The sequence below is a fragment of the Colossoma macropomum genome, unplaced genomic scaffold (genome assembly GCF_904425465.1).
Source record: "Colossoma macropomum unplaced genomic scaffold, Colossoma_macropomum, whole genome shotgun sequence".
Taxonomy (NCBI): domain Eukaryota; kingdom Metazoa; phylum Chordata; class Actinopteri; order Characiformes; family Serrasalmidae; genus Colossoma; species Colossoma macropomum.
In genome coordinates, this window is record NW_023494802.1 from 33843296 (window position 1) to 33871037 (window position 27742).

The window sequence follows — 27742 nt, forward strand, 5'->3', positions numbered from 1 at the left end:
CTTGAGACCAAAAACTAGCACAAAAAAACAAGAAAAAAACACTAGATAGCCAGAATTGCTGTCTGTCTGTTTGAAATAGCTTCCTACATACTGTTTGCGTACTGATTGTGCCCTAAAGTAGTAAGTAGTATGCAGTGTGCGATCACCATGAATTCCCCAGTATGACAAAGATACACAGATGATGCATCTCTGCAGCAAAATATTCTGGTACATAGGCAGAGCTTTCTTTATGATAAACTGCATCCCAACATGTCACTCGGCCGTTCTGGCTGTTCATATGCCCTGACTAGTTTGCTTCAAACAATTTAATAGCTCCAGTTTTTGAATGAAGTGAAAGGAAATCATTTTTGTTCAGCTGCAGCAGCCCTGAAGCCCCATCAGCTGTCTCTGCTGGTCATTGGGTTTGCTTACTTTGTCTATTTAATAAAGTTAACTTACTGCATAGATGACGTGGATAAAACAGTAACTTAATAAAGTTGGTCTGAACCAAACAATCCACTCAGCATTGGCTTTTCAGGCTCATGTGTGGAGTCACGCTGCTTATTATTCAGTCAGACCAGCTCATGTTACCAGCTATGAATGTAGTGAAAATGAAATGACTCACAAACAGAGGAAACAGGTGTGTGTTTGGAAACCACACGTTTACCACACTGACCAATACAACGATGACATTTTTAAAGTTTATTTTTGGCTTTGGTAGAAAGCAAAACCCTTCACTCTACCACCTCAGCCCTGTAGTAAAGCACATGGATTTTGTCATATACTGGATACTGTACTGTATACCACTATGAAGAGCAGCATGGAGTATACAGTATATACTACTGCACTATGTAGTGTAGTAGTACGCCATTTTGAATGTACCCTGTGACTCATCACAGAAAATAAAATGCAGAGTAAAAGCTAAAGCAGATCAAAACTTGAAGCTCCTCCCTTGTTGCTGCTGCTGTTTGTGGTTACTGTTGGCACCGACGTCATTTTGGAAATCATTCTGTAATGGGAAGCGGACACAGATATTTAACCAAGGTCTGTGTAGTTCTGAGTTTGGATTAATAACCACACTGTACTGCCCGAGGTAAAAGAGCATTACATCATAAATGTCACGACAAAATGCCAGTGCGCCATTCTGTTGTCGACATAAAAGTGGTAGAGCTGTTAAGCAATTAAAAAATGTAATCTCGACTAACGCGCTGAAATTTCACCTCAAGTGCAATGAGGGTATATCAAGAAGAGTGGACAAAATATGCTTTGTACAAATTTACTTAACAAGTTTACTTAACAAGTTCATGTGAGTTTTATTCACTCACCAGCAAGCATGACCATCGCTATTAGCTCCTTATCTAGTTTTGCCCTCTCTGTTTCACACAGCTCATGTATCCTAGAGATGTCTGTGGCCCTCAAGGGTAACTCATAAGTTGAGGTATTGGACTCAACCATGAACTACGGGTAATTCGTCGGGTCGAAAAGAACCTGTGTTACCTCTACTACCTTTTTTTTAACTGCATTAATATGAGATTGCTTTTATGTGTTGTAATTGCTTTAACTTCGACAGCCCTAAAAAATAGTGATTTATTATTTATGGTACTCTATTAATGCAATTAGTAATGTGCTGCCTTTAGTGACTTATTGCTTTTATTAAACAACAAAAGTATTTGAATTAATTCTTAATAATAATCACAAGAAACAATTCTTTCCAAAATCAAAGTAGTTCATTAATAGTTGGCTATGGTTGCCAAGCAGCATAACGGTCAAAGATTATTGCACGAACAGCACAATGGCTTTTAATACTTTATTATGTCTTATCAATGGTGAATTCTAACTTGATTCATGTCATCATATGTGTGTACACTACATGAAGCATAGGGGGCGATATAGCTTTTGTTGTTCCACTATAAAAGAAGAAATCACAGATGGAATTTTAAATGATGACAGTGACAAAGAGAGAAAAGTAAGAAGGTGTTAATTGATCATGAACTGAAGTTGATTGATTGCTCTAGTGTGAGTATTGAGCTGTGAAGTTCATGTACAGTCCTATAACTCTTCAGCAATCCTCTAACAGGCCTCTTCAGTGGCACTTAATGGCAGATTCATTCCTGCATGTGTGTGAGCCCTGCAAATGCCCTGAATACCCCTGTCCAGTTATCAGCTGATCCCCATCATTAACCAGAGGCCTTCCACCAAACGGCTAGAAGCCCATTAACAGCACTTACCGGGTGATAACATCTGCACTGAGCCCTGAAACACTCCTGCAAAAGTTTCGCCAGTTGTAGAGGAGGCCCGGCGCGCTCGTGTTTTGAAAAGCTGTTCCTTCATTTCCTTTATGTGTGCTGAGACCCATGGGCCTAACCAGCACTAACCCAAAGATCCAGAGCCCTTACTCTAGCTAGGACCTCATGTTAGACCCTCTTGGCTTAACAGTTTGTTAGTGTTTTTTTTCACTCTCAAAAAAGGTGCCAAAAAGAGTTCTTTGGAGCAAAGCAATAGAACAGTCTTCACCAAACATATCCACAAAGGGCTTATGTGGTTGCAGGTTTTCATTCCAACCAAGCATTAGGCTGTCTAATATATACATACATTTTTTAAAAGATATATTTCTGAGGATATGTAAGGTAATCCTCTTGCATAAGGAAGTGGAAAAGAAAACAAAACAGGAAAAAACAGGAGTTCAAAAAATTATTAAGAGATAAGAAATAGACCACCAAAACTGTCACCATCAGATAAACAGTACTTCAGCTTTCATCTTTAAGAGAAAATCAAGCTCCAATCTTGCTTCAGATCTGAAAAGACACACAAGAGTTTCTGTCCATCCTTCCACTGTGAGAAGACAACTCAGCGCTATGAGTCTGAAAGGACGTTTAGCTGTCAAGAAGCTCTTACTGAGAAAAAGAAACAGACAAAAAAATAAGTAAAATTGTGAATCAAACAAAGAAGCTGCTGGTGATCTCAGAACAATGGCCTGCCCACCCCAGAGTCCAGACCTCAATATAATTGAATGTGTTTGGGATCACTTGCTTCTTGATGAGAAGCAGAAAATGTGGCCAACTTCTAAGACTGAACTTTGGAGGTGTGGAAAAATATCCTTACAGAATTCTTTGGAATAATGAAATCAAGCCTCCTGAAAAGAATGGAAGCTGTAATAAAGGCAAAGCGTGGACTGAACATTTTGATATTATATTTACTTGTTGAGACTTCTGTGTAATGTTTTGTTTAATATATGTTTATGATGGTGAAAAATTAAGAACTTGTACTTAATGGCCATTTTGATTGGAAGCAAATTAAGGATGATCTCTGATTTTTGCACAGTACTGTACATGAGATCAACTAATTCAAGTGCAATCAGGTTTGCCTCTGTTTGACTGGTAGGAAAACCTGCAGCCACACCAGACCTTTGTTAATAAGATTCTCTTCTATGACCCCTGCCATAGAAGAACCAGATTTGGTTCCCCTTTTGATGGATAGTTCTATAAAGATGGATTTTAGTAATGTAGTAGTCTAAAAGTTCTATACCACTTAAAAGATTCTCCTAGAACTGTATGTTCTAGAGGCCTTTATTTATAACTGTGTTGTGATCTGCAGTGTATTGAAGGAATGACGCGCATGTTCCAGCTTGTTGCCCACAAAAAAAAGGGAGCTCACATTTTGTTCAACGCTGCCCCCGCAGGAATGAAGTGGTATAATTGCTTTGCTATGCATAAAAATCTGCATGCATGGACACATTTACTTATACACACACACAGATACACACATACACATTCAGACCACAAAGCCAAGACTTGAAAAGGCCTCATATGCATCAACAGCACAAAAACACAGTTACATAATTAAAAACACACCTAGTGATGAGTTGCGTCGCCTCTTGCTTTCTCTCTTCCCACATTGCCACATGCTTGCACACCCACACACACCCACACATGCTGAGCTATCTTTTTTTTGGTGGGAATCAGTCTCAGGCAGGGTGGAAAAAAAAGGGGGACTGAGAAACGAGTGTTTAAAAAGTGAGGGAGAGAAAAAATCAAGAGGAGAGTGGCGGTTAAGGGCCTGAGTGCAAACAGCTTGCCGGCCATGATTATTTATTCTCTGAAAAATTTCAGTTGAAGTATTGGGTTTCAAGGCCAGCGCTGGCCTCTCTGAATGTGTTTGTGAGAGAGGGAATGAGAGAGCAAGCGAAAGAGAGAGAGAGAGCGAGAGAGAGAGAGAGAGAAATGGAATGAAAGCAATGTATGTGCTTGAGCTCTGGACACTTCCTCATAGGCCTGAAGACAGTCCATCATTTCCTGTTTCCACCTTCCCTTTCATTCCGTCCACCTCAGCCTGCAGCCAGGAATTGAACTGAACTCACGTTTTTTTGCTAAAAGCTCCTATTGTAAACAGCTCTGTTCGACTTCATACTGAATGAATCAGGCACGCGGGCCCTTGATGCATTTGCCAATCCATTTGCTGTTTCTTTGAAGTCTTGGCTAATAAATTGTTGCTGCAGGAAACAATGCAATCAAGATGTGACGTGCGAGATGATTCATCCTCATTGTTGGTGGCCGGAACTTATTGGCCTTGAGTTTGCCCTCATCATCACCTCAGGGCTTAAGGTACGGTCAGCCAAAAGAGCCACAAAGTCCAGGAACCCATGTAAACGCAGTACATTTGTAGTTTTTGGTCCGTTATTCAAGTATCTCAGAGCAGGAGCAAGACTAGTTTACAAATGGGTGTGTGGCATGCACCCGTCCCCTGGGCCCTGATGACCATTGCCTGCTGTCCCCAATTTCATCCTCTCCCTGCTGTCTTTGCGGGGTTTCATCTGGGCTGGGAGTTTGGGTTCTGCCTTCCTGCCAGCTCTCATGGCCATCATCAGGGCCCAGGGGATGGGCACATGCCACAGGGTGATATGGTGAAAAATAGAACATTGTGATACTTGAAAACTTAAAGACATAACCATTTTAATGATGTTTAATGTTGTACTATGTGATTTTTATACTATAAGATTTTTTGTTAAAACTGAAAGAAGTCGCATTTTTGAGTCAGGAGAAAAAAACATGCTAAAATATGGTGACCATGCGCTGCTGTAAGTCACCCTGTAAAGTCTGAAACAATTATTTGGCTGGTTGGTATGGTGTAGTGGGTACCACCACTGCCTTCTATGCTGTAGACTGGGGTTCAATCCCTTGCCTAGCACCCTACACTATACCAAAAAGGGTCCTTGGGCAAGACTCCTAACACTAATTTCGCCTACCTGTGTAAAATGATCAAATTGTAAGTTGGTCTGGATAAAAGCATCTGCCAAATGCCTCAAATGTAAATGCAAAAGTCAGAGGTTTCAGATCAGATTTCCTGGGAGTTATTTGGACGATGTCCTATGTCTTTATGTATTAATGTCACTCGCACAGGCTTAAACAGAAGGTATGTAGTAGATAATTCACTAACATCCTTGGAAGACACATCCTTCACCAAGTTTTGACGGACGCTCACAATCATCACATTGATCCACTTGGTTAAGGGGTCTGAAGATGTTACAAAAAGTTCTTCCGCACATTGCTTGCAATTACACCTTTCCACCGTTGATGCCTACAAATCACCAAATCCACATATGTCACATAGTGTAGCTTTACGTTTCTGAGGATTGCGAACAGTTCTGAACAGACAAAATTAACCAGTAGTGCACAAGTTTAAGGACGTCTGCCAGACTTTCAGCTCAGGCTAACTGGTAACATCCAAGGACCACCACACTTGTGCTAATAGACTGTGCTAATGTTCAGTGGCACAAAGATAAATTTAGAAGAACACAGAGTGCATTGGAAGATTTTTCATTCAGAAATGAACCGATTTTTTAGCAAATACAGTATCCCAGATAACATTTAGCTTACTGTACATAATTCAGCCTGTTACCCCAGCCTGTGAGCTGTGAGTTTGGTCTTCCACATAGACTAATCCAAATAAAAACAATACCAATGATCAGGATTACATGTGTCAGGGATTATACCTTTCTCAGTAACACCTTTCCACCATCTCTGATTTTTGTAATTTCTGAGCAATTTACTGTGATCTCCGTTTTCACTGCAGGTTTATTTTGAAGAGTTTTGTCCAAAGAAGTAACTGAGGAAAGAACCTTGCCAGATGATTGTGACTGACTGAGAGGCTTTTCTATCAGAATTTTGCAAACGGTCAATTGGTAAAAATGATAATAAAAGATGATGGTGTCATAATGGCCTAACATCTAGTCAGTTAGTTGTTAGTAGGCACCACTTGCGATTGTTTACAAGCTCTCTACAACTGATCTAAATCATTTTTTTAAGATACATGCAATCATTCAGTGTTCTAGAAGTAATAATAATTACGAGTTTAATTTATATAGCGCCTTTCTCAAACACAAGGATGCTTTACAATAGTAACAAAAAACACAAACAACAATAAACAACTTACAACACACATACAGTTCTCCAGTTGGCAGAGGGGCAAACTCCCCAAACCACAGCACAGGGTCACAGCACCCTGGCCAAGAAGAGTCCTTAACCGCAGAGAAAGTCCCTCTCAACCCAGTAGGCCTCATAGCCACAGTGTTGCATCACACAGCAGGCAGGCCCAGGCAGCTTTGTAGCTATGGTGTAGTGCAGCTCAAGTGGCCAGCCGGGGAAGCCTCCTAGCCTGGAAAGAATTGTTAGACACAAGGGAAGATCCTTCTCAGCCTGGGAGGCCTAATAGTGGCAGTGTAGCATAGCTTAAGCGGCTAGCTTGGGAAGTCTTGTAGCCTGGAAAGAATCTTTAGCTTCTCAGCCCGGGAAGCCTAATAGCTGTGGTGTAGCATCACACAGGCGGCCAGCCTAGGCAGCTTCATAACTACGGAGAAGCATCACACAAGTGGCGTGTCCGGGAAACCTCATAGCTGTGGTGCAGTGTCGCTCAGGCAGCCAGCCCGAGAAGCCTCTGAGCCATGGGGGAAGTCACTCTCAGATGCTGTCTCACCAAATGCACTGCTAAAGTCCTCTGACTGCGGGAAAACATGAAAACATACACACAAACAATACAAAACGGTACACAAACAAAACAAACTAAACTGATGTAAAGCAGCAGACATATTGCGCCAATGTAATTACACCGGAAACACACACACACACACATGCCATTGGGTGTAAAGCAACTTAGGCCATTTAAAGATTCCCATGATTTACTTATTAAGCATAATGTAATGCAATTCTTTCTGATAACAATAATATCTTGCCATATTGAACACCTCTAGAGTGCTGATGGGGGATTAGACTCCTCACATAATTCTTACATATATAGTGAACCTGATCTTGGTCGAAGGTCGCTACTTGGTTTGCTAGCTCATATTATTACAGTATCATACCCACAGGCTTGATCCCTTAATGTCGGAGAGATTTCTTGGCAGCTTTCTTTTACTTTGGCCTGGGCTATCTCCCACATTTGTCTGTTTTTAAGAGGCTTGGCGTAGCCTGAGCATGAGAGAAGAGGGAAAAAAGAAAAAGAAAAAACAGACACGCAAGCACGTGTTCTCACTGCCAGGCAATTAAGAGCTCAGAGAGGGAATTTTGCAAATTATTAGCAAATGGAATCTGGGCTCCTCTGACGCCATCCCTCAAAACTTTTGTGGCTTATGCTCCTCTTTTCCACCCTTTCCACCCTTCTCCGGTCTTTTGTGGATATCCTATCCTGATATCACCATTCCAGAGCGACAGAGAAAGAAAAAGAGGGAGAGAGAGCAATAGGATGTGGTTCGAGCGTTTGGAGGCAGCGAGTACACTAGGTCACTGGTGTCTTAACATGATGACAGATGAAGATAAAGAAGCTAGCATCGAGTGTGGGAGGAGTGTTTGAGTTTCCAAAGGACAGGACCGGGCACGCGCAGGACAAGGACTAAACCATGGCGACCGGAGAGGGGTGGAGCTTCGTGTTTGACGAGGGAGGGAACTTGTACAGTGGGTGTGGCTGAAAACACAAAGAAGAGGGGGGGGGGCATTCTGCCAGCCAGACTTGTTACTGTGTTTCACTCAAATTAAAAATGTAACCATTTCTACATGTGTGGTAAAGATGCCTACTCACCTCCTAAAGTGGTGCCACAACAGTCTCAAGAGTGAGTTTTTCTGGTTTATAGAATAGGAAAACCCCCTTCTGATGATGGATCTTGAAGGTGAGAGGAACCAGTAAAAACTGCAAACACTGTGGGCTGGATTCATGAGTGTGGGCCATTTGAAGATGAATGTCATGTCTGTATTTGGTAGACTGGTACATCAGTGGATTTCTTTATTACTGTGTGGGGAATTTTTAATGGTTGTATTGCATAATGTATTCTGGGTATCATAGTGAGAGAATATTGATAGATAAAAAAAACAATTTCTGTCAAATGGATAAAACTGTGATATGGAGTATTATATACAACAAATAACTTACTAAATGATCAACCAAGATGTGCTTAGTGTCCAAAGTGTCCAACTTCATCTTAGCTCCTAAAGCTAATTAGGGTTTATGGCTACCAGTTTTCACCTAAATCACATGCCTGCCTCGAATCACATTAATTTATTTAGTAGTGCGACCTATGTGGTTTCTGACACTGCTGGGCAGTGGACTACAAGTGAGCCGGGAAGCACCCTCTGGTGGTTCTTGGCCTAATACAGTGGTACTTACGGAGTAAGCCAAAAATAAGTGAAACAATAACTTATTAACACACACATAGTTAATTGACTTAATAATAATAAAGAAATATAAATTAATTTCAAATGGTAAACAATATTAATACAAGCCCTGCAACAATGGACTACAAAGCAGCTTCATCTAATTTTTGCCCCCTGCCTCTAGAAACAAAAGTATCAATTGTCCACTCATGACTGAAGCATGATTTGCCATCATTCTGCCTGATTTCAGGTATAGAACAAGCTTATGTTAGCATCATAGTTTATGTATTTTATGTCCAGTGTTAATATTTCATGTTCAACGGTCGCATATTGTGGCACCCAAACATTTCTGTGTGGAAAATTTCCCGGAGTTTTTTTTTCCTGTGGTCCTTCATGCTTTTTATGGATAAAAAAGTGGACCTTGAGGTGGAAAAGGTTGAAAAGCCCTGCTGTAAGACATGCTGTTATCTATAAAAATAGCTTTAAGAAGTTTGTCCCATAGCTAAAAACAGGAACAGCCAGCCAGCTTGAAGCCAGCTTGAGGTGATTGATGAGGGAACATTGTCCATTCTTTTTAGGCCGTTTTTGTGAATTTGCTTTTTTGCCAACCTTTTACTTTGAGTCATGTGACTGAGTGAGACAGAGACTGAGGCTCTTGGAGAGAACAGCTTGACAGTGAGCTGCAGAGAGATGTTTGCTGAAAGATGGCCAGTTCCGATAAAGTCGGGAGTTTTACAGGGTGCCTTTCTTTTTCAGTTTTTGAGGGACGAGCATGTGACGCCTGGCTCCTCGTGCGCGCCGAGAGCATCCCAGAATGCCTCGCGCCGCTCAGCTTCTCGTCTGCACTGACACCTGAAGGCTCACACGCAAATCTACTGTTAACAGGAGTCAGATGGCAGCATGAGATTACACGTCCTCTCGGAGCTTGAACATGTGTCTGGCGGCGTTGTATGCGTGTTCGAGGTGATTGATGAGGGAAGATTGTCACGGGAACGCTGTCCGGAGATGGAGAAGTGGAAGGGCAATCGCAGACACTAAGCCCCGGACTTATGTATGGACAGTATGACTGTATTTCATGATACAGTGAGATTTGTGGAACAAATGTGCCGTATCATCAGCACTTCTAGAACACTTAACATGTATGTCATAAAAATATTATAGAGACGTACTCATAAATGAGTTTTTCGTTATTATTACACATTTTAGAATAACAATGAAGGCGTATACATTGTGAAATAATACATTTGGAATTATGCAGAGAACAAAAACGGTATTTAACAGTTGCCTTGCTCTGATACAGTTTTATACATTCTTGACATTCTCTCAAGCAGCTTTGTGAGAAGCAACCTGAGCTGCTTTTCCAACCGGACTGAAGAGGAGACACATATGCTAAGACTGTGTTGTTCCTCAAAACCACTTTTAGTGAGCATTTCAAAAATATAAACAGTACTTCATTTATTTAATTTGCAGTCAAAACTGCCTCTAAGACTTTTCTACGCATCAGGAAAAATTTCAGTTCAGTCTTAGAAGTTGGTTACACTTTCACAACACAGGTAATCCAAACACATCCAATGATGTTGAGGTCTGGACTGTGGGCTGGTCAGTCCATTGTTCTGAGAACACCAGCAGCTTTGTTTGATTTGCAGATGCTGTTCTATTTAGTTTATTTCATTGGTGTAGGCAGAAATAAATTTTGGGTAGGTCTGTGAAAAAGTGGCAAGGCCAGTTTGGTAGATACATTTTCTAAACACACTAATTCCCCACATTGTCATTACATCAGGCCGAAGTCTATTCCTGGAAGCCGTGAAGTCATCACGCTACCTGTTTCAACACTTCCAACCTGTGGTAATATAATATCACCATGTTCTGGCAGTCAACCAGAATACTGAAATACTTAATAAGTATTCTTGCTCCATTTGATTGGGTAGGCCTGGGATTTATCTGAGCAGGCCCAGACTTACCCAAGTTACTCAGTAACAGCTTCCTGACAGCTACACATCCTTTCAGACCCATAGCGTTGTCTTCTCACAGTGGAAGGATGGACAGATCAAAATGTCTATTGTTATGACAAATGCCTATTCAGGGAATGTCCAAACTTTAGACTACAAATGTATTATAGAGAGATTATTAATATTAGATCAGAGCCTGTAAACAAGTAGTGTATAGCTGCACACATTCACATGCAAAAGTTTGCACACTCCTGGTCAAATGACACATTTTGTTGATTTTCTAAGTGAAAATAATTTAACACATCCTCTACAGAGAACACATCTGAACAATTTAATGCACAATTACTGTTCATTTGCTAAGTGTAGCATTTTGGGGAAAGAAAGAAACATATCATGTGGCCTGAGAAAAAGTTATGGCACTTTCTACTTAATAAAACTCACAAATAAATAATTTATTTTCACTACGAAAATCATCAAACATGTCATTTGACTGAGGGTGTTCAAATGTTTGTATACGACTGTAAATAGCATAGTAATGCTAACTGGATGTGATTATTAATAGCTTTTTTGTAATTGTGGCGCTGCTGTGTCGCTTGTGCGCTGGTTCATTTGGCCTTGTTCACAGACCTCAGGGAAATGAAACACTGTGATTGGTATTGTGTACCTTGAAAACAAGTATCACAATGCTATGTTTGGCTGCATTGCTCACCCTTCACTGTACTGTACTCACACAAACACATACAAAAGCTTCTGGAATGTATTTGACATGCATGTCTTTGTGTCTAATAAGTTGGTGACAGCATTGTTGATGTATGCAGTATTTCATGAGAATTGTGGTGTGTGTGTGTGTGTGTGTGTGTGTGTGTGTGTGTGTGGGTGTGTGTGTGAGTGTGTGCACGTGTTCAGGCCTGCTCTGTCAGAGCTGTGAAAGCTGTGGTGATGTGTGTGTGTGTGTGTGTGTGTGTGTGTGTTTAGCAGTGAGAGAGAGAGCTAAAGAGAAGTGGTCTGTGTCATCAGTGGTAATGTGTTTCAGCAACAAGTTTCCTCAAACACACAGACACACACACACGTACATACAGTATTGCGCAGATGTCTTAGGCCATCTGAGAAAACAATATGTTAAGCTATTTATCTGGGCAGTAAGCATTAATTTGTTAAAGAATAGAAATCAGTCATACGCAAAAGTGTGAGCATCTCTGGTCAAAGGACGTTTTGTTGACTTTCTAAAGGAAAACAAGTTAACACATCCTCTACAGAGCACTTATTTTACTGCACAATTACTGTTTATTTGTGGGAAAAAACATAAAAATAGAACGTCAAACATAAAAAATGGCCTGTGCAGAATTTACCTTATATATTTAACGTTCTATTTTTCCTCAATATGTTAAACTATGAATTGTGCATTAAAATTTGCTGAAAAATGCCATATTTCAGTTTGCTCCCTGTACAGGATGTGTTCATTTATTTTCATTCAGAAAACCAATAAAATACCAAGGGTGTACGTCCAAAACTTTGTAGACACCTGCTCATTCAACATTTCTTCTGAAATCAATGGTATTTACTTCTACTGTTCTGGGAAGACTTTACACTACATGTTGGAATATTGCTGTGAGGATTTGATTGCATTCAGCCATAAAGGCACTAGCGAGGTCCTGTGCTGATGTTAGATGATCAATTCTGGATCACAAGTGACTCTCCAGCCTTGGGCATGATGACCTCCGGAGCATCCCATTGTACTGGCAGTGCTTTCTGATATAATTAAGTTAAATTCTTAGCAAAAATTATTCTACATAGTACAGAATAAGTGTTCTTTGACTTGTAACAAAAGTGGAACCCTTTTTGGTGCCATATAGAGCCACTTTTAAAATGGCTCTTTAAAGAACCTTATTGTCACTGTCCAAAAGCTCCAAAATAGTGACTTGACCAAAAGAGTGACTTTACAGGAGAAGACAAAAACACTCTTACCTTTCAATGTAAGTTAATGTAAAGAAATTTTATTTCAAATAATTAAAAAAAATTAGCATTTCTATTGGTCCATTCATCATGGAATTTTCAGACGTCATAAAGGACAGCTGATGGGTTGAAATGATGTAAAAAACTAAAAATTGAAAAAATTGGAGATACATGGTTTTGTCTTTGGACAGCGACAATATACAACTTGTTTTCCATCACAGAGAAGAACAGTTTGACCATGCAAAGAACCATTTATGCATTCAAATGGTTCTTTAAGTGTTCATGGTTCTATATATAACCAGTTCCTTTACTAAAGAACCTATGAAGGACCATTTTTGAACAGTGTGGAATCAAAGTATTCACTCACTTTTGGCCAAAATGATTAATCAAATGTTTTGTTATTCACTAATATGTGGATAATTCCTGTAGTTACATTTACATTTAAAGTTAATTCTAAAATGATTCTATATTGCACCAAAACTGAAATTTGATATTTCATTGAAAAACTTTCTAGAGAATAATCCTCTGAGATTCATACCGTTTTGATATGTTATTACATTTAACTAGTATGTTATAAATACGCTATTATAATTAAATAGTATACTAAATTGACAGTAATTCTAACTCAAGGCTTATAGTGCTAAGCCTCCTCCGCTATAGCTTAGCTCCACATGGCGAGGGCCTTTAATGCACTGCGTCTGTTATCTTTGTTCTCTATCAGTGGGCCGCACAGTAGTTGAACCTGACTGGAATGCAGTGTTGCTCTGCAGTCCGCCTCAGCTATAGGCCTGAGCTCAGCGCGCCGAGGGCAGATGACAGAGCGCCAGCTAAGTGAGATGGATTTCCTGCAGTTCAGGGCCTGTTTGTCATTGCAGTTTTGTCACACGAGAGCAAGGGAGGGAGGGAGGGAGAGGGAAGGGGGAAAAAAACGAGGGAGGGTGGGTGAAGATAGACTCGGAGAGTCTGGTCTTCGAGAAAGATGAAAAGAAGAAAATTTTGCCTTTTCGAAGCGTTCCTGCGCCACTGGAAAAAGGAGGCAGACGGCCGGGTTGGACGTGTATGGAGGGTCTTTCAAAAGCAGAAACGAAGCGAAACAAAGTGAAGGAGAAAGAGAAAAATGAGAGAGAGAGAGAGAGAGAGAGAGAGAGAGCAGGATAAGTTGGGGAAAAGTTAGTGGCCCTGTGGGGGTTTCTCCTGGAGTTCACTCCTCTTGGCCAGGGAAGGAAAGAGAGGGCGGGGGCTCGGGTCAGCAACACGATGAAGTTGGTGTGGATTAAATGTCCAAGTCAAGTCGTTTTTTTCTTTCTGTCTTTTTGTTCCAGGTATGCAGAACTGTGCTTAACGAAATACTACGGTTAGAGACAGCAGAGCGTAGGAAAGTGAGGCCTTAGGAGGAATTCGTCATAATACAGCTCTGATGTTTCTTGTATGTGTAAAGCCGACTGCCAACAACATACATCATGAGAAAAAAGTGGTTTAAAGTCGAAAGCACATTTTGGACTTTTAACTGATTTGGACCAAAATCCTTTTGCTTTGAGTGAGCCTAATTATACCTTAATTGTGTTTATTTTCTTAAAATAAATGATTGAATATTCAATTGTATCCCTACTGAAAAAATATTAGTTCCTTTAAACTTTACTACATTTTTCAGTGGTGACAGTTTTAGCTAATTTTGAGCAGAACTCAAGAACGTTAGCCAGTACATGACTAGCAAACACAGCTTTAAACAGCTGTACACAAATAAAATCATAATATTTTCTTTATTAAAACACAAAAGAAAGTTGACTTAATTGCAGAAAAGATGTGTTTTGGTGCTGACAATTCTTCTTTTCAATTATTCTTTACAGGAATGCAGTCTCACTTCCTGCTCTAAAATATAGGGGTGTGGCTAAAATAAGAGAGAAAAAAAATCTTTGCTTTGGTAGTGATATGAAAAACTTTTTTATTTAAAAATTAAATTAATGATAAATTTAAATCTTTCAACTTTAAAAGAAATCAAACACTTCTTTTTGAAAAATCAACATAAAAAATTAAAAGTATTATTTTGACAAGGGGTTAGGGTTTGAGGCAGACACCTATTAATAGAAAGTACCCTATAAATAATGATTTTTTATATATTTAGCTTATTACTATGTAAATTAATGCCATGGGTTTTCACTATACACTGTATGTCACAATATAGTTTCTGACATCAGAGAAGTTAGAACAGACAAATTAATACAACATTTATTAAATGCTATCAAAAACAGTACAATGGTTTTTATTTGCCAATTCACATACGGTGCTGCCCAAAATTCAGTTAAACAGGCTTAGTTATGCTGTCAGCGTAATCAAACCTGCAGTTGGGAAGTGTTTTTTAGTACTGATGGTATCTACAGCATGCTCAGAAATGTTTATTGAAATATATATTGTGACATAATTTATCATGATAACAATTAATATTGTTGTATTGTTCAGCCCAGGTTGTGGGCCATTTCTGCTGGTCCATTCATCGTGAAATTTTGACACAGTCTAAACAAGTATGACACTGTTTCTCAAGGATGGGGCATTTCACCCCAAAACACTCTTAACACACTTTGTTTACATCTGAACAATTCAGTCAAGCAGAAATTTTGAAAAATCCGTGGAATTCCCCTTTAACTGTCACCAAATACTGTTACTGGTGTTTTGGGAACTCTCACAATCTCACACTCCTCTTTCTTTGCAAAACAGAAGTGAGGAATGAAAGGCAGTCTATGTCGCTGTGTGCATGTCATCAGCACAATGACTTCATTTCATGCTTAACGTCAGACAGAGATTGAGAGACAGAAAATGTGGTAAACCAGTGAACTCTCGCCGTTGTGGCTGACTTAAAAAGGCAGACAGTTTCGTTTTATTAGGCTTACAACCAGCCCCTCTACCGCCACGCTTTTTGATCTGCTCTTTTACCACCCTCCTTGAGACGTGACAATTGCATGAAGAAGCGGAGCAAGACAACTGATGTAGTTTAGTATCAGCTCAAACAAAAGAGCTATTAAGCAGCTCTCTTGCCCTGCCCCCCCCCACACACCTCTTTCACTTTGTGTATGAGGGCCGCCTAAAGAAAATAAATGAAAACCATAACAAAGTCAAAAGCTGCAGGATCAATAAACAAGCCTAATGAGCACCAGTCTCGGCGCAGGCCTGGACATGATGAGGGGGAAAAAATCCCTCCCTTTGTCCTCCTGAAAAGAGGGCGACTAAATAAAGCAGAGTGGACTGAGAGTGGGGAAAAAATGAGACTATGACTCTGAGTGTGAAAGAGGAGAAAAGGCAGCATGCATATGTGTTTACAGAGAGCCTAAGCAGCAGCACAGATTGACAGGAAATGGTGCCTTTTTCTGAGGCAGCCTGGGTCGTACCACTTCCACCGAGCTGAGGGGGAGGTGTGTGTGTGTGTGTGGTGAGATGTGGTAGGACAGTGTTCACAGCCACCTCTGGCACTGGGTTCAGCTGTTTGCTGGATTTGAACCCTGCTGTAGGCCCGGCCGTCCCTCAGCTGTTCTGCCACTGACAGCCATTGGCAGGGACCTTAGCAGAGCTATTTATTTCGTAGCGTACCCCCCCCCCACCACCCACTTAATGCGGTACTGAGGGCCCGTGTGTTGCCAGAGTTATAAGAGGGAGTTTGATGGTGGGGGTATTTAGGTCTGGAATGGGGTAGGAGGGCTTGGGCAGGGCAGGACAGGGCAGGGCAGGGTGGAGGGCACTGGTGGGACGATAAAGGAATTTCAGCATCACGATAATTGAAGAATCATTACAATATGAAATTATTATTGCATGTAACATCAAGGTAAACACTTATGTTTCACATGTTGGCAGTCCTTTTTTATCTCCCCAATTTAGTCACCCCTCCAGCTTGGTACACTCTCATAAAAAAGGTACTATGCTGTCACTGGGGTGGTACCCTCTTCAGCACCTTTAGTTAGTTAACATAATTGTGCCATATTCTATGGAAATATTTAATTACAGTGTATCTAACAATGCTACCAAGCTAGGAGGGTGAAGGCTAGCAAGTGCTTATTCCAAGTCACATGCTGAGCCACTGAACGTTTTGTACTGCTGAACATGCTTGGAAGAGATCATGCTGAGTGATGGTGGGAGAGGGAAAACCATCCTTCCCATGCAGAGATAGCGAGGGCACTTATGCTCTCTTAGGCCGTGGCATTGTAGGGGATTGAACTCACAATCTCCTGATAATCCCATCTAAAGGATCCCTCTGAGTGATGGGGAGAGCGAGGACCATGACAAAGTGAGGTCATTCATGCTCTCTCAGACTTCCTTCCAGGGATGCTGTGGCATCGCTGTAGATCTCCTGGTGATGGAAGCCCAAATGTGGGCAGTTCTTGAGGTTCTCCCTGGATTGCTCAAGTTTTTGTTGCCTGTCTTAGAAAAAATTAATCCCATTCATTGACACAAAATGCATTTTCATATGTTAATATTTCTTATGAAGTTTAAATTGCTTGGTTGTATCCAGGCAACTTTACCTTGGCACAGTTGCTTGGGAAAGGTGCACTGGTGGTGACGCGTTTAGGCTGTGATAACTGAGAAGATTAGGTTCTATAGCTGAGCTGACATCTATCTACCTTAGACTGCATCATGAGCACAGCTACCTGTCCACCAAGTTTAGTAAACATTCAAACCACTGATTGAGTGTCCAGGAATTTTACAGGACTAAGGTGGCAAATCTAGATTGTAGTCATGAAAAAGAGGGGAAAATAAGTATTTTGAATTAATAAATAAACCAACTATGCCTCACTTTTCAGTTCATCATGCAAATCCTCACTGTCATAAATTTATGTAGCTCTTTACATACATTTTCTTTGGTTCACTCATCATTAAGTGTTGTTAAATATATGTAACAGGTAGCTGGTGTTTTAATTGATGTAACAAAATATAGATTTTTTTCTTTGGACAGTGAAGTTGACATGAAAACAGCCTTGTGTATGATGTCAGTGATGTTTATAGTGGTAATCCATTACGACCAACAATCTTGCAAATACTTTGCATCAAAAGGTATAGTATCTACAGTGTATACATCATTCCTCAAACAAACATATTCTGATTTTTCAGTTTCTTTGTTTTAGGAAAGTCAATTTAATGTGAAACCTAATTGGGTCACAGCATGGAGCAATTGTTGTATTAGATCAAGGAATCCAGCAGACCAAATCCTTCATTTTAGGTTAATACATAAGGCATATGCACACCCAGTTTGCTCTATACATTAAAAGTTCCTTATTGTCATTTATGTAACTCAACAGAAGTCTGCATATAGATGCTTATGTTTTTGGCGTGTCCCATTGTGGTTGTATATTGACACTCTCTCTAATATTTTGGGACGATCTTTATTCAAAGATCCGAGGACTTTCCTTTTACTTGACTCTGCAGAACCATTTTCTTTCCACCAGAATGTGATTTTCCTGGCCGGCCTTACAGCAGCCAAAAGAACAACTTTGTAAATGTGGTTTAAACCCTCCGCTCTTGCTCATCATATTAGTCCTGGTTTTCAGGACATTGCCCTTCTGAAATAAACAATGGCTGGGATAATTAAGGCCAAAACAAGAACAATTGTATCCTGGTCAAACTAGTAAAAATATTGACCTCTATAAACTGATTAGCCATTCAAGCTATAAGAGTGTGTAGAATCGCTTTCATCTGGCAATGATTTACCTTTCTTATATATTTCCTCTTTATTTGTGAGTGTAACACTAACTGTCCCTTCTATCATCACTATTGTGAATAATCTTGTGGGCCCATCTTGGGTTTTGTATGTATAGCTCTTGTGGTCTATGTGCTTACTTGTTAAAATATTGGTCACAAAAAATCACTGGCACAAAACTCATGGAGGGTCGTCGGGTAGCTCGCCGTCTCGGCCTTCAGGTGAACTTTGACTTGAGGTGTGTTGGGGTGACTCTGCTACAAGTTATTTTCGTTCTTCGCGTTTGTTCTTTTTCAAACGGTTGTACGGCAGCCAAGTTCTTTTCCACGTTCATCCCTAACGGCCCACTGTCCTGGGGCGCGCGGATTTCGTCACTGATCTATTCTGACTCGAGAGAAGTCAGATGAAAGCGTCGGGGGGCTGTTTTGAATCTTCCCCACATATTTAATGAAGTAACCGCAGAAGTGGCCATCAGTCATTTTCTCTGTCTTTTGTGGAGACAAAAGAGGAGAGGGTTTTTTTTTTTGCCTTGGCATCTGCTCAGTGCACAATGCTCTCTCTCCCTCTCCGTCTCTCTCCTCTCTCTCTCTCTCTTCCCCTCTCTCACTCACTCACTCACTCACTCTGGACTTTAATATGGTTATGATTAGAGACGGAGTTGGAGGGGGTGTCTCATATTTACTGCAGGGGGAAGAGGGGGAGGTGCAGAGTCACGGACATGTTGAGCAGTGTGTGTGTCGGGGCTTGTGCTTGTGTGTGTCCCGCTCGCTGACATATGAATCACAAAAGAAACAAAACAACAACAACAAAAAAAAACAATGGCAAGAAATAAAAGTTTGAACTCTAACCACCAGATCAGGGCTGGCAATACTCGCATGCACACAAACATACTAAGTTTGGCCCCTCCTCCTCCCCTACCCCCTGCCTTCCTCCCTCTCTCTCTTTCTCTCCTCCTCTCTTCCCCTCCCTCTCTCTCTCTCTGTCTCTCCACCCCCTCTCTGTGGGCGCAGAAGCAGTTGGTTTGCTCCGTTGTGGCTGGGACTTCACTGAGTGCTATGTTGAGTGCTTATTTAGGTCTGTTACAGCAGACTAAGAGCAGCTTGCCCAAGGGCATCGGGAGAAGAGAGGGCGAAAAAGAGCGAGAGACAGAGAAAGACAGCAGGAGAGAGAGGCGACCAGGAGCCAACTCCGCATTCCAGCCCTTGGAACGAGACAGAAGCGACCAGCAGTGGGAACTGACAGAGGAACAGCAAAGGGAAAAAAGAAGGCAACGATAGGAGCTAGCACTGCGCTGATCTCAAGCTGGGGATTTGGCGCCAGTTGTTGTTGTGTGTTGTTGTTGTTTTGAGGGAAGTAAGCAGAGGCAGGCTGAGGCAGTTCTAGGACAGGGTCGGTTTGTCCGGGGCGCAGCATGTTCGACTGCATGGAGGCGCTGGGGATGGGACCCCGCCAGTTGTATGATGTCACCAACCGGGGTGCGTGCATGCTAAGGAAGGCGAACCCCTTCTTTGCGGGACTGGACCCTTTCGCCTGGACCGGGACAGCTAGCGTCCAGTGTAAGTGGACTGTTTTCCCCTCTCACTCGCTGTCTCTTTCTCTTTCTCTCTCTGTCACTCTGGTGTTGTGCAGCTCACTCTGGCAGGGGCTTGTTTACAGCTTTCACAACTTCTCCACTGACCACAGCAAAAAGAGCCTGCACCTTGCTTAGGCTATTTGTTAAGAGTGCTAAAGCTAGGGAATGTTCATCAAGCATGTAGTTGTTTGTGCGTGAGAACATTCGGCATGTGGGCACACGAGAGCAGTCAGAAGGGCATGCGTGTGGATCATTTGTATATGGATGGACAGTGGAGTGTCCGGTTTCAGGAACACAGATTTTGGCCTCATCAGCCACCGAAAAGGTGATCAGGGGTGAAATGTGAAAGAGGGAAAGTGAGTATGTGTTTGTGAGACGGAGAGAGAGCAAGAGTTAGAGGTGGGCGGGGGATTTGGGAAGGGGGGGGGGTGGGGTTTGGGGTCTGACACTTTGCTATAATTCCAGTCATGCAGACTGCATTTGTCTTCTTCAGCTTCACAATTGCAGTGGACAGGTCCGGTATGCCTGTCCGTGACCCTGTTTTGTCATCCCGGGACATGAAAATGGCTAGAGGAAAGAGATGTTTAGAAAGATTCTCTGGTCCCGCATCCTTTCAGATGAAACATATTTGTCCCTGGGAAACAGCGAGCAGCCTGGCCCAGAGTTCAGTAAATAAATAAATTAAGAAATTAAATGAAATAAAGAGCAAGCAAATGGGATAAGTGAATTAAGTGGGTCGTCCAGGCTGGAGTCGAAAGCAGCAGAAATGTGTTTGAGTGCCAAAGGGCCTGGCTAGGCCTTCTCTTTTTCTTGCTTATTTTCCTCTCTCTCTCTTTCTCTCTTTCTTTTTTTTTCCCTCCTCTTCCCTCTGTTCCAGACTTCTGACAGTCTTCTGGCTCCTCCAATGGCCCTGTCTCAGCACAGATAAAACTGGGGTCTATTTCCATAGGCTAGGCGTTTGTGCATGTGAGGAAGAAAGAAGGAAGGGCCTTATCCTTTGAGGGAACAGTTCCACATATGCAGAAACCCACCAACCAATCTGAAAAAAAAAGAAAAAAACAAAAACAGCGCAAAAACCATCTCTCATCGTTGGGCTTTTCAGATGGAAGCCGGTTGCTGCACTTTTTAGGTTTTTTTATTTGTTCAACCTTCTGCTTTTTTGTTCCTTGGTGCTGGCCTCTCTCTGGGGAGAGTCATCTGTCTTCATTAATCCTGAAGACATCAACGTTTCAGTGGCTGTCAGCCACACTGGGCCGCTTTTAATGAAGACAGATGCCCTGTCAGGGCCTGGCCGAGGCCCTCCCCCCAGCACAGCCACAACCCGCATCACGATGAGATCTGTTTATTTAATCAATCAGATTTCAACCCCCTAAGCGAACCTACACTTTCACAGACAGACACAAAATGTTTGTTTTTATACCTTACCAGGACGTTGGGTCAACGTTTGAGAGTGAATGGACCAATAACCATCCTTAGTGTCAGTAACCTAAAAGAAATGTTTTTCATGGGGTTTCAAATATTTTTGTCCTGAAAATGTATGAAAACAAACATTCACACCCACACACGCACACGTGCATAGGAAAAAGTATCCCTCTGCTCCTTGCCGTACAAGTTCTTTTTCCCCACTTGGGTTCCAGGAAACAGAGGAGGGGGGTAGAAATGCAGTGGGAAAAGCACAGGACGGCCCGAGGGAAGAACCGGAGCGGTGTCCCGTTTCAGCCCTCCGTGCCTACTCAGGCCTCTGTAAACAAGGCCAGCCTGTCCCCCCCTCTTCAGCAGCCGCCTTGCCCTCTTGCCTCATTGTCCCCCTCAATGAGGCAGATGAATTGATGTTCAAGCCCGATATCTCATTAGGGCCAAACCAGCTGCTGAGCCCATGGCCCATTCAGGGGGCTTCAGCCGACTGACTTCTGCTGCTGCTGGCTGGCTGCTCTGTCTCAGCATTTTGCATTCTCAAATGTTGTCTTTGTAATCTACAGGAAGGAAGTTTCCCTCGTGAAAAAGAAAAAAAAAAAAGAAAAAAAAAGAGTTCTCTGGCTGGTTTGCCAGCGAGACTCAGACGTTCCATTTTACAAGGTACCTTTCAGATTTACTTTCATACACACATGTTGGAGCCAAGCTTTTCTTAATTGTTTGCGCTGTTCCCCCTTTTTTGTCCCTTAATGGCATCCAGGGAAACTTTAACTGCAAGGCACTTGACAATGAAGAGCCATTGTCATGGGGCCTTGCAGAAAGCCGTAGCTGTTTGCCACAGCAAAAGCATCACTGGTCACTTTCAGACTTTCAGACGTGTTCTTGGCTTTCCTGTTTTCTTCGTGCATCTTTTTTCATTTTCACCCCGCGAGTCAGAGGTGAGAGGGAGGTTACACGCTGGGCAGCGTCAGCTCTCCTGCACCATGTGTGCTGCTCTTTTTAAGGTCCTGAAAAGGAAGAGGAGTCAAAGGCCCTTTTTTTTTTATTTTATTGTGTAACACTCTGAACAGTGGCGAAGGCTTACTTAAGCTACTAGTGCAAATGAAATGCGCCAGTGATTTGGTAACATATTGGGTAGCAATGAGACGTCATGTTTTCTTTCACCAACATAACGACAAGATTAAGGACAGAATTTTACACTTGTCCCTTCTTCCTGTTAAAAATGTAGTTCGGAACTGGTGTCAAAGCTACAAATTAAGAGTGTATTACAATGAATAGTGTAAGAGAAAAGAATGCATTAAAATTATGTTATATCTATGTGGTATAGCGCAGTTTATCAGAGTACATCTAAAGCTCCGCCCTTATTTAATCAGTTACAACCCTATTTTCTAACTGATTAAAGTTATTGGCATTTTCACGATTTGTTTTTTGTTGTTTATTGTTCTGTTGTTTTTAGCTTCCATGGTTGGAATTCCTGATTGTGTTGCCGCCTTCCTATTCCCTCTCACTCTCTCACACACGCGCCATTGTCTCAGCCTAAATGCGTTGTCCGCATCCGAGTTCGATAAGCTGCATGGAATAGGGCTGTTTGTGACAGACAGGGAAATGAGAGCTTCCTGTGCCCGCTGTCATATTTACCCTCCCACATGCCCTCTCATTTTTTGTTTTAATGGAAATCTTCAATTATTTCATTATAATTACAAAAGATTCAATTAAATGATTACAATGCCTGAGGGGGCTGCCGTATGAATTAGATAGAAGGCTAATTTGAAGGAGAAATGAGAAAGATGGGGGGAGTGCGGTGGCTGAGGGCTAGTACCAGGAAAGAGGAAGAAATAGTTGGCCACAAGAGGATGAGGTATAGAAAAAAGTGTAGGTCAATGATATTCACACTTGTCTAGTATGAAGCAATTGATCTAATCAGAATTAGCAAGAAGTCAATTTCTTCTTCTGCTTTCCTGCCACTACCATTTGTTTATACCAATGTATCTATTTTGGCTGTTTTCATCACTGGTGTCTAGGTTAGCTTTGGTCTTCTAACTAGTTTGTCTGTGCAGTCATTGCTGTTGATTAGGGGTGTAAAGAAGAAAAAGAATTATTAAACATTAAACGCATGGAAATAATTATTTCACAGGTTCTATGCCACATTTTCAGAGGTGTGAAGTCCACATGAGCTCTCAACTTTACACAGGCAGGATGTTATTTAAACTGACTATTAAACTTGTTCCTGATCTTACAATAAGCATTTTTGCATGTTTACATCAGCAGTAACCTGAAAACAAGCTCCTTTATCAGCCTTTATCACTGACTCAAGCTTTGCGCGTAATGTCATGTTCTACATGCATATGAATCATTTTCTATGGGGTGTAGGAGGAGCTGAGTGGAGAATGCATTGCAAAGTATGTGGTGTACCTGGCTGCTGATCCCTTCTGGAGAGTCAGCTTGCTGCGCTGTCAATCTCAGGAAAAGAGGCCCAACGTGGCCGCTGAGATTCCACAGTGGGCTGCCGGAATCTGGCTTGCTGCACTAATGGCAGTTTAGAGACTCTCGCTGGGGTCGGGGAACTGTAAATAAAAGAGATTGGCCCTGTCGAAAAACAGTGCTATTCTGGACAACCCCACGATCTTGACTCTACAGTATGAGACGACAGGATTATTCTGAGATTCAATGCAGCATTAAAGGAAATGCTGCTGTGTGAAGAACATTGACCAGAACCTTCTGATTTAGCCAAACTTTACATACATAAAACATGACACTGTATTTGCTGAGTATTAGCCTGGCTATTAAAGCAGTAGTTTAGCAAAAAAACGTGTACAGTAGTTCCTGTTACCTCAGATGATGTCAGCTAAGTATTGAAAGGTTGCAGGAACTACAAGTCTAAACCACAAAACAAAAGAAAGAAACTTCAGACACCAAACATCTTCGCTAATCAACTACATTAGAAGTAAGAGCTTAACAGATTAGCTTGTTGCACCCTGTTGTGAATTTCTTTGCTGTATTGGATGCAAGCAGACTCTGTCAATCATTGGCCCTACCTGTGCTCAACCCTGGAGTGTGCTCTAATTAGCAGCCTGTCTCCCTTCATCTGTGTCTCACATCTCTGCAAGATGCAAACTGGGCTGAGCGTAACACTCTAAGGATCTCTGGGCGAGGCTCGTCGGCTCTCCCAGCTTGGCCAGCATGTTCGTTCTGTCCCTGGCTCTGGTGACTGTTTACTGAAAGGCTCAGCGCCTGCTAGTTTCCCTCTGGAGGCAAGGCGTTGGCAGGATCTGTGTCAGTCTCAAACCATGTGCGAGCTCTGTGTGAGGGGAGAGGTTCTGTTACTGCCGTGTTGTTGACTGATGACTTGGCTCCAGTGTTGCTAGGGCTTGCTGTTGCATGAAAGGGAATATAACCACCGCCAATGTACACCACAGACACCTCCTGACCACATGAGTGATCTAGACTTGAGAAGAGGGGTCCGTCAGTCAGGCCGAAGTCAAATGGTAACTGACATCGTTTAAGATGTACATAGTAGGGCAACGTTTTATCGTGAACCTGTACTGAAAAGTCATTAGCTTACAGTGAAGCTCCTGCGAGAGCCTGTGCTCCCACCCCAGGTTTCAATGTTTAATGTTAAATCAAACCTCAAGTCAACAGGAGAACTGCAGTACATTCAAACTCCCAGTCAGCAAAGCAAAGTTACATAGAAACTTTTGCCATGTAAACATCACCTCTGCTGGTCTGGCATGGTGAAATATTACAGTTGGGCCATCATGGGCAATGCAAATACATTCTTGAATGACCTCCTGAACACCGTTTTCAGCCTCTGCAATGTTCCTGTCAGTTTTGGGTCAGTAAATATGTTCCAATCTGGATGTATCTTGTCTATTCATACTTCTAGCAAAGTCAGAGACTTGTCAAACTACACCTTCCCAATTAAATGTCAAAATGAATGAAGGAGTCCAAGAAGCTTGATAGAACAAATCAACTTTACCTAACAGTTAAATGCAGGTCACCATTCTTGTCAACAGAAAAAAAAATTGCAGTCTTTTCTTGAAAAAACAGGAATGAGTCAGTAAAACCAGTGGGTACACAGTGCCTGAGACTCTCATGACCTATGCCCTGTCTTGAAAAGCTGTAGAGGTATTCAACCATGGGGAGGATTTTCCCCCTCAAGGTCATTTATGCATACATTTCAATTGAAGAGCCATTTCTTTTCTGTGAAATTCATCAACAGGATATCATTTGACACGTGGTGCTTTGAAGACTGGCAGTCCACACCCTTCGCTGTTGGGCAATCTTTTCTCAGAGCTCGCTGCCCCACAGAAGTGAAAAAAATTCCGCCCGCGTAATTGTGCATCATTTCTTGATTTCTTCCACTCAAAGCAGAAGTTTCTCACACTTCCCCCAGAGTGTCATTACAGAGAACCAGACCATGCCAGGGCATGAAGTGTGATGTTGAAAAGCTTAGTATTTCTGTGCATCACGTTGTGTGCCAATTTCTCCTTGACCACAAATCATACAGACAACAGGAAGCCACAGTCTCACTGGCTCCTCGTGCTCTGTCGAGTGGTGGAGGCTTAAGTCTGTGAGTGCTGCAGGAAGCTGGGCCTTAACAAAGGGGCATTTCAGCTAGTCATAGTCTGAACCTCAAGCAACCAAATTGGCCAGTGAGACAGAGCATAGCACTAGAGACTCCTTGAACCTCATGTCATATTTGTTGTAACTGTGATACTGCAGTTATGGGTATGACTGCATATAGTTTGTCCCACTGCCATTATTTTTTGGTAAAGTACAATGTTTTGAGTGTGACTCAGTTTTCAATTTCATAACTGTGGCAACAAGGATCTTGCATAAGATGCCCATGAGCCATTAGACAGTAGAGTAGACCAATATCAATTCTACCATGACAGGAAGTTAGCATTCTTTATATATAATAACACTAGAAGAAAAAAAACCCTTGTGTTGTTTACTGTCTTTATTTTTGCCACCAAGGCGTCAACCAACCTGCTACTTCTACTTTTGCGGTTTCTATTGTTTGGGGAAGGAAGCAATAGGAGCCAAACAAAGAGTTGCTCAGCCTCAAATCTGTTGTGCAGGGCCATGTGACACACTGGGGCACACGTAAAGGGGGCCCCCTCTCATGGCAGGTGAGTGCAAGCAGCTAGACAGATGGAGGAAGGAAGTGTGTTAGGATGAGCAGCAGCCTGGGGATCAAAAGCTTGAATGCTAGACCAGGCTGAGCCTTGACCAGTTGGCTCCTGTGCTTGCAGACGGATTCAACGGCGAGCGTCTGTGACCATGTAGGAGTGATCCAGCCACTGGAGTGGAGAGGAATTGGAGGAGACAGTCTCCCCTAGACTGGCGGATGGCGCTGATCTCAGTGCCAGAGATCTGTCTCTTTTGGATCAGATCTCCATCCACCAGTGTCGCAATGATTTGCTTTTGTTGTACAGCCAGGATAGGTCCCAGTGCCTCACTTGCAAGGTCGTTTTGACCACCAGCCATAGCAGTGCTCACGTGAGAATTGGGTCATGGGTGAAGCGTTGACCCTGCTGTCTGGGATTCTGAAGGAACATTTTTTCTTGCTTACGATCTTGGAGGGAGTGGTGAAGAGAGTGATGGTTGTTCTAGTTTCCCTTTTCTTTGAAGGATCGGTGTTGTTCAGAGAGGAGCGACTCCCGTGAACAAATGTCACATCAAAAAAGGAGGTCTAAAGGGGGTTTATGAGGTGCTGTAAAGAAGAAAGAGTGTTGAATATGCACTGCTGTTGTCAAGTGTAATTCCTGTTATTTCCAAAGGGTAGGAACCCAAACCTTGAGGGCATGACATGGATCTATGTCACCTGCTGGCCACCTCCTATGGAAAGCATTGGCAACTAAGACTTAATTCTGTTCCAAAATCACAACTACACACTGGAGAACTCTGAGGGTCTTCCTGCACACCAGCCAGCCACTTTTGGCCTAGGAGTATTCATGTGTATTCATGCCTTTGCACTGGTTACAACATGAGGGTGCAAATTCCTTGAGGCTGATTCTCTGGTCTTGTCCAGTTTAGGGTGTATGTAAGGGTTCTGTCCCTCTCTTTCTCCCTCCGAGCCATCTCCTGGCTGGAGGCCCAGTTTTATCACAGGGCTTCCTTTCAGAAAGGGCTTCACTGGGACAGGAAGAGCTCCTCCTCTTAACAGGCTGAGGCAGGGAAGGGGAAGAGGAGAGGAGGAGGAATGGAGGGGAGAAAGAGGGAGTGGGGGTTCAGGTAATGAATGCATAGACAGCTGTTGATAGGACCTGCTACTGTTTAATACTTTGACTAAAAGCACACATGCATTCTCCTCTCAGAACGCCAGACCATCCCTTCATTTTTTTGATGAAACTACTATGAGCCATAGAGACAGTTCAAACAGAGAGAGAGAGTCATTTGAATAAGCGTGCGGTTAGGGTAGACAGTCATATTCAAAAATCAGCAACTACTTACAAAGTCTCAGATTAGCACTCAAGGGTGTGGTACATAAAAACATTTATCTGATTTAATACTGTGCTGCACTGCAACACACCTCACCAAGTTGACTAATAGTGGAAAT

General features: G+C 42.2%; 1 protein-coding gene across 3 annotated transcripts in view; it reads left to right on the forward strand.

Moving 5' to 3' along the window:
- Positions 1 to 27742, forward strand: part of rarga (retinoic acid receptor gamma a) — a 77073-nt gene that overhangs the window by 26419 nt on the left and 22912 nt on the right. Inside the window, exon 1 of one of the 3 annotated variants that reach the window (XM_036590715.1) lies at positions 19171 to 19750. The exons of the other annotated variants lie outside the window; for them this stretch is intronic. Coding sequence (XP_036446608.1) covers positions 19606 to 19750 — 145 coding nt within the window. The 5' untranslated portion in view covers positions 19171 to 19605. Of the gene's footprint in view, positions 1 to 19170; positions 19751 to 27742 lie in introns of those variants that run through there. 3 annotated transcript variants of the gene reach the window in all.